Genomic DNA, 14,928 nt, shown 5'->3' with positions numbered 1-14,928 from the left:
CAATTAAATAAAATGAACACAATTGATTTTATTAAATTAAATTACAATCAAGGCGATTAAATAAAATTAATGTAATTAAGATTATCAAATTAAATAAGTGTACTCAAGTTGAATAAATAAAAGTAATGTATCCAATTTGAAATTGTAATCTATCCAAATTATTAAAATCAAAATTCATTTAAATTATATTACCCAAGATGTCCAACTGAATAAATTTTATAACAATAACGCAGAAAATAGTCCACAAGATTAGAAATAGTATTAAATATTTCAATTGACCTAGAAAATTAGAGTTAAGTTCATTTCGAAAATTTCGAGGTAGCAAAATGTTGTTGACACGATTGAAGCTTATATTTCATTTGCAATTTAATAGCGGCTACTGCTTATGCTATATTTCGGGGTAAATCACATAAAGCTATACTCCATCGCCTAAAACTGCTATTCACGTTGTTCGAGCGTGGAAAACTGATCCTCTCGGAAACGCGTGATTTAACTGAGACCCTCTCGAGCGGCGGTAGTTCATAATGGAAATAGAACTGTCGATAATTTCCAAGAAATATGATACACTCGCGATGATATAAGAGAAGCGGAAAATTATTTTCTAGCCGAGAGAGAGAAAGTGGAGATTCTGTTACCAAACTAAAGCCCCATATGCTGTTACAAGACCTGCATGAATCATTGAAAATGATTCGCACTACCGTTTCAAATCGATCAATTTTTATCGAGAAATTGACTATCGAGGAATTCGCTGTAGTTACAGGTTTGAATGTGTAACACAATTTTTGTTCTGCGAATTTAAGACAATTTCATTGTTCTTTATATCGTTTTAATTAAGTTAATTACTTGTATAGGAACGTTTTTAGTTTTTCAATGATAAGAATAAAATATATATTTTATTATGGGTTAAGTAGAATTTCATATATTTTCATATAAAATGTACGAAAATATTGTAAAATATTTTGTTATTTTTAGTCCATTTTCAATCTCGTTTCATAAATATGTCGAATAGCAAAAATATTTATCAATAAATACGAGACTTTAATATTCTGTCTAAATCTGATAAAATTATGTAATGAAGAAAACTGTAATCAATTACTCTAAAAAATAACTTTAAAAAAGCTTTTACAATAATTATAAATAAACAATAAATCATATCTTTCGTGATAGAATATTAACAATAAAATAGCTATTCATTTTCAACTATGAAAATTTTGTATTTATTTCTGTTTCAACAGGCAAAGAATTTATTTTTATTTTAGATAATAAATAATCTTGGATAATTTAGTTTTCAACTGTGAAACAGTTCTGAAAATAGAATAATATACTTCCAACACTTGCAAGAATAATACTAAAAAATAACACTAAACAAATATTTTGCATTTGAATTGTGTGAAGGAAAATTTAAATTCTGAGTGCAAAGTAACAATAAATTTCACAAAAAATTAAAAATAAATTGTCTGACATAAAATTATATTATGTTAAAAATTATTTACCATAATAAAAATTAAGTTATGTTAAAAATTATTTACCATAATAAAAATTAAGTTATGTTAAAAATTATCTATCATAATAAAAAGGCTGTTAATTATATAAAAAATTATTGTGTAACAATAACAAGACTTCATAGTATCTATTATTATTTTTAGTATTTGTAAGAATGCAACAAAAGAATTAAAGATAATAAACGTGTAATTAATTCGAAAGAAATAAAATAATTGTAAAGGATAGTAACTGCAACGTAAACTTTATGGTTTTTCAGGTTTAATACAATTCTTTCCGTTTCCTCTTCCTTTTTGTTTGAACGTTCTTTCTTCTCTTCCTACGTTCTTTCAGATTTACTCTCCACATTTTATCCCGTCTCCGGTTTCTGTTACTTTCCCAGCCAACGCATTGTCCTTCCATCTCTTCGGGCTAAAACGCGGAATTCCTAGCGGAATTGCTGCGTTCACCTTGGCTGTTACTCGAATATTTATGCTAAACAGGGATTTTGAAATACGATATTGCAGCGAAGAAGGCGAAACGAGGTTGGGTTAGAAAGAAAATAACAAAACGCAAAGAATCAATATCGCCTCCTTCTTTATTTCACAATATACCAACATTGTATTATCAAGTATTTCAATTATTTCATTGTGTGAAATTATTTAATTGCCTGAAGTTTTCATTCCCACGCAACTAGAGAGTAGTTTGAAATTTTAGAATAAGCTCAGTGATGGATAGGTTTAATCTAAAACATCTAAAACTAACAATGATGCAAAGTTAGAATCTTGTATATTTTCCAAACACTATTCCATAATTCGTAAATACAAAAATATAAGTTTAAAACCGACTTATCGAATTAAAAGCACAAAATTTCAAGAGCTCAACGTTCACAAGAAGTTTCGAATATAATTTGTTTAATCTCTCCAGTTGCTGCGTCAACCTAACCTAACCTCCACAACCATTTCGAATAAACGCAAAAATTTGCAGCAACCTTAAAACAGTTTAATTTCCGCGGAAAATTTTCTGCAAAATTCCAAGCGAAGTCCAGCTACAGCAAGGCAGTCAATATTAAAGGTAATTCCAGCTGGAGACAGGGAAAATAGAAAAGGCGGGAAATTCAATAAGGGCGAGAAGCTCGTAGGACGCGGTGCTTCCTGGGATTCTGTTACCCGCTGTGTCAATGCAAATGAAACGACACGACGTTAGAAATGCAGGAATATGTATAGAACGTGCAGTTGGGTAAATTGTGTGTCTGTAGCAGACGTAAAACGGTTAGTTGCCTTCGAGACGTTGCGTCGACGACGATTGCGCTCGGTAAATGGAAGGAGCGTTGTTAGCTGCGTTCGTTCGAGTGCCTCTTCTTGTTAACGAGAGACAATCTGATTAGTTTCGTGGCGATAAAGAATGCGGAATAGATCGAAACGCTGTGCTAAATGTCGACAACCGCTGGGAAAGCATTTTCGAGAGATGCTTACTGCTGGGTCGTTACTAGTTGTAATTCGTGCCCAGAATTGGGTCGTTTCTAACACTTTTATGTTTTGTATGCATTGTTATATCTTGTACGGTGGAGAGCTACTTCTGTTTTCTTAGAGAAAATTTGATTATTGGGATTTGAAAAGGGATGGGTTAAGAATAGTAATTTTGGGATATTGAGATTTGGGGATGTGATTTGGAGATCTAGGATTTTGGTATTTGGGAACTTTTGGATCTAGGGATTTTTGCATTAGAAACTTCAGAATCTAGGGACTTTGGAAGTTAAGAAATTTTAGAATGTAGGGACTTTGGGATATGTGGATTTTGGCACATATGGATTTTGGGCTTTGGGATATGTGGATTTTGAAACACATGGATTTTTGCATATATGGATTTTGGCATACATGTATTTTTGCATATATGGACTTGGGGATGTGTGGATTTTGGCATATATGGATTTTGGGATATGTAGATTTTGGCATTATATGTATTCTTGCATATATGGATTTTAGGATATGTGGATTTTGACATATATTTGGCATATAAATATATACATTACATAACAAAAATTGAAAACTTGAAATTGAAATATTAAAATATTGAAAATACTGAAAAATTGAAATATAGAACCAAATCGTACAATTTAATTTCAAAATTCCTCAAACAATCAAATTATCAAAACATTCAAAAACAGTATACATTAAAACAGAAACACAACCTCCTGTTTAATCTACCCCTATATCGCCATTTTCTTGCTGCAAACCCGTTATACAAATTGAACGAATTCTTTTATGCACAACGGGAGCATCAGATTTCCCTTTCAGCGTTCAAATATCAACTTCCATTGTAAAGTTACGTTCGATTATTAACGCACAAAGTTCGAAAAAGCTATTGAACCCGCGCGGATAAAAATATTTTCGTTGTTCGAGCCGGGTGGTCGCAGACGCGTTCGAATTTGAACGGAAACGAGCCTCTTTTTGTATTCGTAGGTGGTTGGGGATTGAAAAGCGCCAACGAGATCACTGGTGTGTGACAAGATACCTCGCGCGAATACCACAAAATGGAAGCTACGTAATGGCGAGATGGACAAGGGAAGCTTGATGCAAATTGATGCTGCTTGCATTGTTCTCGCCGGCAGAGATTCAGACGCGACACCGACGAATTTCCAAAACGATTCTGCTCTATTTGTATTAGGTGAATACGAATGTTCTACACGTTCCAGATAATATAAATGTTTAATGTGTCAACTGTTTTTAGTATCTTTATTTGTAATATTTTCTGTGCGTTTGTTCCAAGAGAACTTGTGGAGATGTGAAAATACTCTTCGTATAATTTTATGATTTTTTATCTTCTTTAATAAAATATTTCTTGCAAAATATTGCTGATATTTAAAGCTGATTGAACTACTTTTATTTTTTAATTTAAACTTGCTTGAATTACAACTATTTTATTTTTTAACTTAAACTTGCTTGAACTACTATACTATTTTATTTTTTTATTTAAACTTGCTTGAATTACTATTTTATTTTTTAATTTAAATTTGCTTGAATTACGATTATTTTATTTTTTAACTTAAACTTGCTTGAATTACTATTTTATTTTTTAATTTACACTTGCTAGAATTACTACAATTTTTTTTTTTAAACTTGCTTGAATTACGACTATTTTATTTTTTAACTTAAACTTGCTTGAATTACTATTTTATTTTTTAATTTACATTTGCTAGAATTACTACTATTTTATTTTTTTATTTAAACTTGCTTGAATTACAACTATTTTATTTTTTAATTTAAACTTGTTTAAATTACTACTGTTTTATTTTATTTAAACTTGCTATTTGGTACTTATGGCATTAGTGTAATATTGGTTGTTTGATGGTACGGTCTTGGACGTAATATTATTTGGTGTTTGCTCCCGTTTCTCTTGAAGATAAGAGGTTTTAGGAACCTCATGTTGTGATACTTAATCTAACAACGATAATATTATTGTTCACTATGTAACTCTATTAGGTGTGTTATATATGTTTACTATGTAACTTTATTACGTGAATGAATTTATTATATTCTTTACTATAAAATGAATACAAATATCTTACATACATATCTTGAATAAATCCAAATATTTTAAAAGTAACCGCGTCATTCATATATTAATGCAACATATTCAGAATTTTCCATATTTACAATTCTTCTTATTATTATTATTAGTATTATTAAAATTTTGATTCTGGTACGAAGTTTTTCGTGTTGACATTTATATAAAAATATTTATTTGGTTTTTATAAAAGTGTGTATATTAATTTTAATTTTAACATAACTTGTTCTGGTTTTCAATAAATCTGTATATAATGAGTTTTTCAAATGTTTTATTGACTTACCTCTGACAGCAGTCTCGTCGTCGATTTGGAATTTCAAAGATCCCGCTCTTCTAGAAAACCTTAGCGTGTGCCACATGTCATCGTTTAACCCTAGTCCTGCAACCAGTGTCTGAAAACACAAGAAATATTATATTAAGCATGGAAATAAAATTCTACATTTATTTCTTAGATTAATGTGCAACAACATTACAATTTATGAAACGGACTTTCAAATTCTGTACTAAAATTTCTGATTATAAATTAATTTTTTTAGTGTATTATAATTAAAGAAACATGAAACTTTCATAAATTCGAAATTCTGTTTTTTAATTTCTTTCGATTATAAATTAACTTCTTGTAACAATACGCGATAAATAAAAAAATATGAAATTTTCATCAATTTCAAGTTTTAGAGCATTTGATATTTCTTAAATTATACATTAATATTTTAAACTAACACTTAACCATTCAAGAGGTATGAAAATTGCAAAAATTTTTATTTTTGATTATTTATCCACTTAGAAGTGTAAATTAATTTAGTGAATCAAATTAACATACAAAACTATTATATTTAAATATTTTATCCTCACATCGAAAAGAAGAAAATTCGTTAAAGCTCTATATTTTTTCTTTGTTTGGTACTTTATGAAACAATCTCCAAGATGCATCCCTGACGGAGCAAGTATCGGTAATATGTTGTTCGATATCTTCCACCGGGATTTTTTCGTCGAGAGCAAACCTCGTAACCCTTCCTAACACCCGTTAGAATAACACGCAGCTTTCCATTCGACGGAATTTCATCGAAACTAGAGGTCGAAGTAAAAGCTCGATCACGAGTCTGTCGAAAATCTCTCAATTGTTCAATCAAAGTTTTTACATACTGTTAAAAGCAAACTTCCACAAAAGATCTGAAAGTAATATTCCTATTGGCACACTGTCAAGTTCGGACTAACACCGAAGGCTTTCGCGATCTACTAATTTGAGATACAAAATGGCGTCTCTCAGTCACCTCGAGTTGCCGCATTTTACAAGGTGGTGATAGTCACCTCCCGAGTGCGAAGAGCTAATTTCTATAATTTAAGACAAGGGATCCGAGATGCGATATTTTGACACGTTCCATAAACCCACTGCTAAGCGTGCGAGAATTGTATTCATAGATATTCCACGTCGATAAAGAAGGACGATGCGGGAGAAATTTCCGCGTTGATTTTACGCTTACTGGTTGCCTTGAAACGAGATTGATTGCGTGTTACAGGATGCAACCGTCTCAAACTCGCAAAGGGTTAATTACAATTATGTCTTAAGTATTACATGTCCAATGTACTGTCCCATTTCGTATATTCTTTTATTCCTTACTTCTTCACGTCCAAATTAATAAATTTGATACTTCAAGTATAAATCCAAGTCCGATCAAATCCATTATCTCTTGAAGAAAAGAAACAGCAAAGAATAAGAAGCCATCATAGCACAAGGGACACTCACCGTAAAAGCCAGCCGAGGTTTTTCGCGCAAATTTTTTGTAACCATCGAATATTTAAATAGCGAATTTTAATTAAAGTTCGCCACGGTTCGTCAAATATTTACAATCTCCCGATCAATTTCCGAAAGAACTTTCCGTTCGCTTCTTCTTCCTCGTCCTCGTGGTCTATTTTTTTCACGTTCGATAGTCGGGCTGCATCATCTCTATTTATTTTCTTTCACCCGGCCCTGACGTTTTATCCGTCCAGGACAAACGGAGCGGCAGTAATGTCCCGAGTGCCAAGGAAATAATTCTTCTCGAGAAAACGGGACGCGTTTGTTTCTTCCTTGAAGAAGAGCCAGCCACCGACGTTGACACGCGTCTCGTTTCCTTTTTTTATCTTTCTTCTACCTTTCTCTGCGATGAAAAAGGACGAGAAGAAAGGGTCTCCTTTCGATGGATAAGGGAGAAGCAATTGGAGAATGAACGCGATAAGGCGGGGATGTTTGGTCGCTCGTGAAAGACTTCCTTGGGGTTCGATAAAGATATTTTCTTGGGAATCGTATTAATTCTTGTTGCGAAGAAACATTTGTTGCTGATTTTTGTTCGGTTTTTGTGAATTCTTGATTAATTGAGATTTGAGGTTGGAATTCTGGTGTGGAAAGAGGAGTTTGATTTTTAGTACTTATCGATGGGAGTTAGGGTTGTTTGTGGTAGTTTTGTTAGGCTCTGATTTTGGGACTTGGGAAATTTGGAATTGGGAGATTTGAGAGTTGGGAAATTTGAGAATTGGAAGACTTGAAAATTGGGAGATTTGAGAATTGAAAGATTTGGGAATTGAAAAATTTGAGAATTGGGAGATTTGAGAATTGAGAAATTTGAGAATTGGGAAATTTTAGTATTAGGAGATTTGTAAATTGGGAAATTTGGAAATGGGATTATTTGATAATTGGGAAATTTAAGAATCGAGAAATAAGGAAATTGTCCAGTTTGGTAATTCGATATTTTGACAATTAAAAAATTTAAGAATGCATAATTTTTTAAACTTTCTAGCTTGAGCATCACAACAATATGAAATTCTAAAATTTTCAAATTTACAAACCTAACCTTCTAAAATTACTTTGCATTAAATTCTCAGGCGTAACCGATACACCACAAAGCAGAACCCACCAAACGTGATTGTTTTCACGTACACACGATTTATTTGAAATAATGCAAGGACGAAGAAGCGAACACGATCCGTAGAAGTAGGAAGGTGACGAGAAAAAGCACTCTTACCACGAATCCAAGTGAAATTACATAGAAAGTCTATCAGTAAGCGGATATTACGGTTCCCCTGGGAACTTTATCGCCGACTCACGCTCGGATAATCTCGCGCGTCTCTGAAGCGTTACCTACGAATCAATCCGGCAATTAAGGGACGTTTTGTCGCTGTGCTCGAGCTCGATCGAGCTTTATCGAATTCATCAGGAGCACCGGCTCCGTGGCAGGAAATCGCAGCTGCATAAAGCGTTCAATCGTACCACGCCGCGGGATAACGTTATCGATTGTCAGATGGTGGCTCTCTTTGCCTCGTTTCACTCGTTAGAACCTGCTTGCGGTTTATTAACACGTTTTTTGCTTTGTTATTCTTCGAATATTACTTGGTTATTTTAATCGTTAGTCGCGCGTCTATTAAATACTTTTGTGAAATAATTACAAATTTAATAATTTTAGGAAATTAGAAGTGTAATGGGCAGACTTCATTTTAGGAAACTGAAAAATTGAAGAATTGAAGAATTGAAGAATTGAAGAATTGAAGAATTGAGAAATTGAGAAATTGAAAAATTGAGAAATTGAGAAATTGAGAAATTGAGAAATTGACAAATTGAGAAATTGAGAAATTGACAAATTGACAAACTGACAAATTGAAAAATTCAAAAATGAAGAATGGAAGAATGGAAGAATTGAAAAATTGAAAAATTGAAAAATTGAAAAATTAAAAAATTGAAAAATTGAAAAATTGAAAAATGGAAAAATTGAAAAATGGAAAAATTGGAAAATTGAGAAATTGAAACATTGAAAAATTGAAAAATTGGAAAATTGAGAAATTGAAACATTTGAAAATTAGAAAAGTGGGCAATTAAAGAAATTGACCAGTTCATAAACTTAAAAATTAGTGAATTTGGAAACGTAATTTACAACTGAATGAATCAGTGTCACAATCCTAATTGAACCAGTATGCGCAACATCATTCACAAAACGCTCTGATCAATCGCAAAATCCAAACTTTTCTCAAATAATAGACCCATTTCACGTCGAAAGATTTAAAGTAGCCAATCGAAAGGTGCGACAATCGAAAACTCGTCATCGACGAGAGGCGATTAAAAATAACGGTCGAATTTCACAGAGAGCAACGATAACGGTGGTGCAAAGGTGACGTCAGGTGACAAACGTGTGTCAGGTGGCATGTGATAGATGAATATCATGGCTGGCAGGCGTGGACCAAACCAGTTAGCAGATAGTGACGAGTTGGCCGGATTTATGGTGGTTTAACCAAACGAGAAGCACCGTGTGCTGTTAGTATATCTGTACTAGTACCACACTTCCGGTATGGTTAACTATACGCGGTATCAAGACCCGTGGCTCGAACGTCATTCACGGCACGTGCATACATTTCGAGCACAGTCGCGATGAAAATGCATACATGGAACCGAAAGTGAATTTGCATTGATCGCCACGGATCTCCCGTGATTGCTGTTATTGTTTTCAAAATGAACGCTTTTTGTCGTCTGCTAATTATCATGCGAAGGGAATTTGATTTCAGTGTGAATTCAGTCATTATTTTTAAGACTTCTACACGCAAGTTTTGTTGACAATCGATCACATTTTAATCATTGTTTAACTGTACTGTTTTTGTATTTTCCTGTTCTTTTTTTATTCTTCTTTTGTGTATTGATATATTAACGTCGTCATGAAAAATATGATAAAGATATTAAAAATAATGAATGATATTACTTTAGCGAGAATGATATTAGAAATTAATAAATTTAATGATACTGAAAACATTATACCAAACAGGTAATAATTCATTTAACGGCAAATACAAAATTCAAAAAGATCCAGCTGACTGCTGAAAGTGATACAACCACACAATTTACTTCTGAACATACAATGTTCTTCTGTATTATATAATGTATCAAAAATGAACGTGTAACGAAGCACACAGAATAAATGTTCTAAAAGAAAAAAAGGACAAATGTCTAAATGCTTTGATAATTTCCGATTAATGTGCAACGAACACGAGCTCGTTTGTAGCATCAGCAAGGCAGACAAGGCCTTGTCTTCATTAGAGACCAACCCCAAAAGTGGCCTCGTTGTGTTTCCCTAATGGCAGGCACCGGTAGCGGTCGCCTCACGTTAATTGCTCGCGTTCAAGTATCCATTATTGCATCCCCGCGACGTAATTCAATCGGCGCATTTCCGCTCGAGGCGTTTTCATTGCGCCCTGGTACAAATTTCCGCAGCGTGTTTGAGACGGTTGCATCCTGTAACACGCAATCAATCTCGTTTCAAGGCAACCAGTAAGCGTAAAATCAACGCGGAAATTTCTGCCGCATCGTCGTCCTTCTTTATCGATGTGGAATATCTATGAATACAATTCTCGCACGCTTAGCAGTGGGTTTATGGAACGTGTCAAAATATCGCATCTCGGATCCCTTGTCTTAAATTATAGAAATAACCCTTCGCACTCGGGAGGTGACTATCACCACCTTGTAAAATGCGGCAACTCGAGGTGACTCAAGGACGCCATTTTGTATCTCAAATTAGTAGATCGCGAAAGCCTTCGGTGTTAGTCCGAACTAGACAGTGTGCTAATAGGAATATTACTTTCAGATCTTTTGCGGAAGTTTGCTTTTAACAGTATGTAAAAACTTTGATTGAACAATTGAGAGATTTTCGACAGACTCGTGATCGAGCTTTTACTTCGACCTCTAGTTTCGATGAAATTCCGTCGAATGGAAAGCTGCGTGTTATTCTAGCGGGAGTTAGGAAGGATTGCGAGGTTTGCTCTCGACGAAAAAATCCCGGTGGAAGATATGGAACAACATATTACCGATACTTGCTCCGTCAAGGATGCATCTTGGAGATTGTTTCATAAAGTACCATACAAAGAAAAAATATAGAGCTTTATATTTAACGAATTTTTTTCTTTGCCATGTGAGGATAAAATATTTAAATATAATAATCTTGTACTTTAATTTGTAGGTGAAGTTAGCTGTGAGAAATTCATCAAGTACGCGGAAAATTGTGTCGAGTTCGCCCGAGCGAAAAAGGGTTCGTGCAAAGGGTTAATAAGATGCTTTCGACGAAGAGTATATTAATTTTCGTCGAGATGGAGAGTAATTGTATAAATTAAATTATGTTTCATCCAATTTCTTTAATGTTGTTCATTGTTTAATATAATTGTAATTGCTTAATGTCTTAATGGACGATGAGCATTTTAGAAACCACGTAAAAATTATATGATATATATTGTGTCTCGAAACGTAAAAAAATAAATTTTGTGAAGATACGTTTTCAAATTTTGTAACGTTACTGTAATTAGGTTTAAAAATTATTTTACGAGGAAGGATAAGAGAAATACAAATAAGTCTGTCAGAGTGAAATTAATCAGAGAATCATAAAAATTTGACGAGTCGGTGCCAAGTTTAATTAAAACGTCTTATCGAGATCATTAGGCGCATGATAACGGAAGAGACTTTAAATCGTTGGAACGTTTTTCGAAAGGAAATTGATGGTTTTTGTTGGAAGTAAGCATTCTTATCGATGATCGATCGATTTCCTATATCAGGCTCCATTTAATGCTCGTTTAGCCTTTCTCTTGGTAGTAATATCGAAGAAAAGCGAAATCTATAGTGGAAACGTTCGGATTTATTGCTTTTATATGTTTTAATAAAGTTCGAAGGTAAATTTCCTTTTAGTGGTTTAGAAAAGAGAATATAGAAATGTCTGTGATCAATTGAGGTTACTTTTCAAGTTACGATAATTATATTAGTTTGTAATGTTTATTACAAAGTAAAATTTGTATTACTATGCTAATTAATAAATAATTAATGTTTGGGTTTTTACTCGAAATGAAGATGCGATTATAAGTAATTGTAAATAATCATAAATATTCACAAATAAGTAAAATTATAATTAATCATAAATAATCACAAATACACACAGTTTTGAGTAATCATGCAATGATAAAAAAGTAAAATAATGTACATTGAATTTACTGAATATTATTAAAACTATCTTATATTAAAATAATATTTAAACCAAGTCTAAGAGTTAAAATAATTTTATTTTGTCCTCAAATATCAAACTCTCCATAAAATTTCAATTTACATCATTAATTTACATCGACCTTAATTTACACCAACAGACAGTTAAAGAAAAAGATAAACTAATTATTATCGCAGTCCGATTTAAAAAAAAAAAAAAAATATAAAAAAAGAGCGCTAAAAGTTACCGCGTTAAAAAAAATGGTAAGGTTTCAGTTTTAACGATTCACAAACTGGAAAAGTTGAAAACGATTCGTTTGTCGTTTTTGATTGATCGAACCATCGAAGCGAAACTTTTACAATTTCGATAACTGTGCTTGCATATCAAAATTGGGCTTCCTCCCATTTCGTTTCTCAATTTGTATCGGGCGATGTGGGGCAGGTGATTTCGCGCACTGTTAATTAACACGACCTATTTAAATTGGCCCACAACGATCGTCCACTGACCTAGTTTTCAGTTCCACCTGTTTACCAATCGGACAACTCCAAATCTATTTGTACATATACGGACACGTGCTATTTTGTTTGTTTAACTGATAACATTTACCACGAGAATCTATCTTTCACTTGTGCTACTATTAATTACATACATATATTCCGTTAATTACACGTCGATATTTTCTATTTCTGAGTTTAACTTCTGGAGTGTGGTATAAGTCAAGGAAAAGCTGCAGAGTTTATTTACATCATTTATTTTGTATTTGGTCTGGTAATATACAATGGTAATATACTGATGTATAATTCGAGGGATATAAGGAGTTAGGTATAGAGGTCAAAGTACAGAACGGGAGTTTATACTTATGGGATAGGGGAATTTATAAATATAGAGATCTAGTGATATAGGAATTTCAGAATAAAGGGATTTGGCAATATGGAGATTTGGGGGTGTAGGGATATATTAATCTTCAGATCTAGGAATCTTGGAATGTAGGATATTGTGATATGGGGATTTGGTGATGTAGGGATTTGGAGATATAGGAATTTGAGAATTTTGGTATTTGGGAATTTTAGGATTTGGAAAATTGGGAAATTGGGAATTTGTGAATTTGGAATTTGGGAATTGTGGGGATTGTGGGGATTTGTGGATTTGTGGATTTGTGGATCTGGGGATTTGGGGATTTGGGGATTTGGGGATTTGTGAATTTGGGGATTTGTGGATTTGGGGATTTGTGGATTTGGGGATTTGTGGATCTAGGGATTTGGGGATTTGGGGATTTGTGGATTTGGGGATTTGAGGATTTGGGAATTTGGGGATTTGAGGATTTGGGGATTTGAGGATTTGGGAATTTGGGGATTTGAGGATTTGAGGATTTGAGGAAAATGGAAATTTGAGAATTTAGAAATTTAAGGATTTGGGGATTTGAGGATTTGGGAATTTGGGAATTTGGGGATTTGGGGATTTGGGGATTTGGGGATTTGAGGGTTTGATAATTTTGGGAAAATGGAAATTTGAGAATTTGGAAATTTAGGGAATTGGGGATTTGGGGATTTGGGAATTTGGGGATTTGTGGATTTGGGTATTTGGGAATTTGGGGATTAGGAGAATTGGGGATATGAGGATATGGGGATATAAGAATATGGCCATATGGAGAGATATGGTGATATAGGGATTTGGGGTTATAGGAATTTTGAAATATAGGAATTTAGAGATATGAGGATATAGGGAAATAGGGATATAGCGACACAGGGATATGGTAATATGGGTATATGGAGGTATGGTAATATAGGGATACGTTGATCAGTAGATCTAGAAATTCATACATCTCGAAATCCATGTATCTAGAGATTAATGCAGCCATGTATCTATGGATCTCCGCAAGTAAGCATCTAAGTCTCCATAAATCTATAAATAAAAAAATGCACAAATCTATGGATTTAAGTACGTAGTTCTCCAGAAATCTATACATCAATTATAAAGAATCATATACCCAGGAATTTCCAAATCTAGAAATCTCCAAACCAGTTTAAAACTTCATTTCCTCGACGTTGTACATTATGTTGAGCTTATAAATGACTTCCATTAAAAGAACCGTAAGCGTTCAATAATGAAAATGAGTTTGTAATTGCGATTTGGGAATTGATTTTATTCGAGCAATTAAGGCTCAATAGTGATTACGTTTGCCAGCAATAATTCTATAGGTTCGAAAATTAATTCGGCCTCCTTGGACTAATTGAAACGCGTTCATTACCGTGTCAATTATTCCGTTCAATTATCGAGGCCGTGTAGGAACCGAGATTGAAACATAAACGTAAATTACAGACTACTCTAATCGTACGCGGTTGTATTCCAGGGTTTCAACTGTACTTTCCACGTGGAATGGTTACTCGGTGCTCGCAGCTGTTTCTAACTCGATTTTCGCGAACGAAACTATTCGTCGACAATAATGGAAACGTCTAACGTAACATTCTGGAAGGTCTCATTCGAGAACAACAACAATTAAAGTAAATTCCTGATTGCGAGAACGTGATGTTACTTTTAAATTGATTGTTTCGATAAAAGAACTCCGGTTAAACTTTCCGGAGGGAAACTTTTAATGATAGCGAAAATTGAATATTACGTCGATGCAAATGGCTGACTTGAGAGTGTAAATTGAATGTTTAATATTATTATGTAGTTCGAAATTATAAAATGAACTTATGTCACTTTATTTGGGTAATTCTTTTTTGTAGAGAAACACTTATTGCAAAGAAACAATTTTATAAAATAATTTTTATCTTGATATTAAGAATAAGTTTTAAGATACAATTTTTGTACAGATGTAACTTTTACAAAGTTATAATACGAGAACAAAAAATATATCATAGTAAGTCTCACTTAATTATTTATTCAGTCGTTTATTTAAATAATA

General features: G+C 33.2%; 1 protein-coding gene across 6 annotated transcripts in view; it reads right to left on the bottom strand.

Annotated features, from left to right (window-relative positions):
* Window positions 1-14,928, bottom strand: part of Nrx-1 (neurexin 1) — a 583,956-nt gene that overhangs the window by 124,320 nt on the left and 444,708 nt on the right. For all 6 annotated transcript variants that reach the window (XM_076536346.1, XM_076536345.1, XM_076536349.1 and 3 more), the window contains one exon: window positions 5,330-5,438. In XM_076536346.1, the coding sequence (XP_076392461.1) occupies window positions 5,330-5,438 (109 nt within the window). The remainder of the gene's footprint in view (window positions 1-5,329; window positions 5,439-14,928) is intronic.

Source organism: Megachile rotundata, chromosome 10 (genome assembly GCF_050947335.1).
Source record: "Megachile rotundata isolate GNS110a chromosome 10, iyMegRotu1, whole genome shotgun sequence".
NCBI lineage: Eukaryota > Metazoa > Arthropoda > Insecta > Hymenoptera > Megachilidae > Megachile > Megachile rotundata.
Note: the sequence above shows the minus strand (reverse complement) of the source record. Positions and strands in the feature narration are given on the sequence as shown.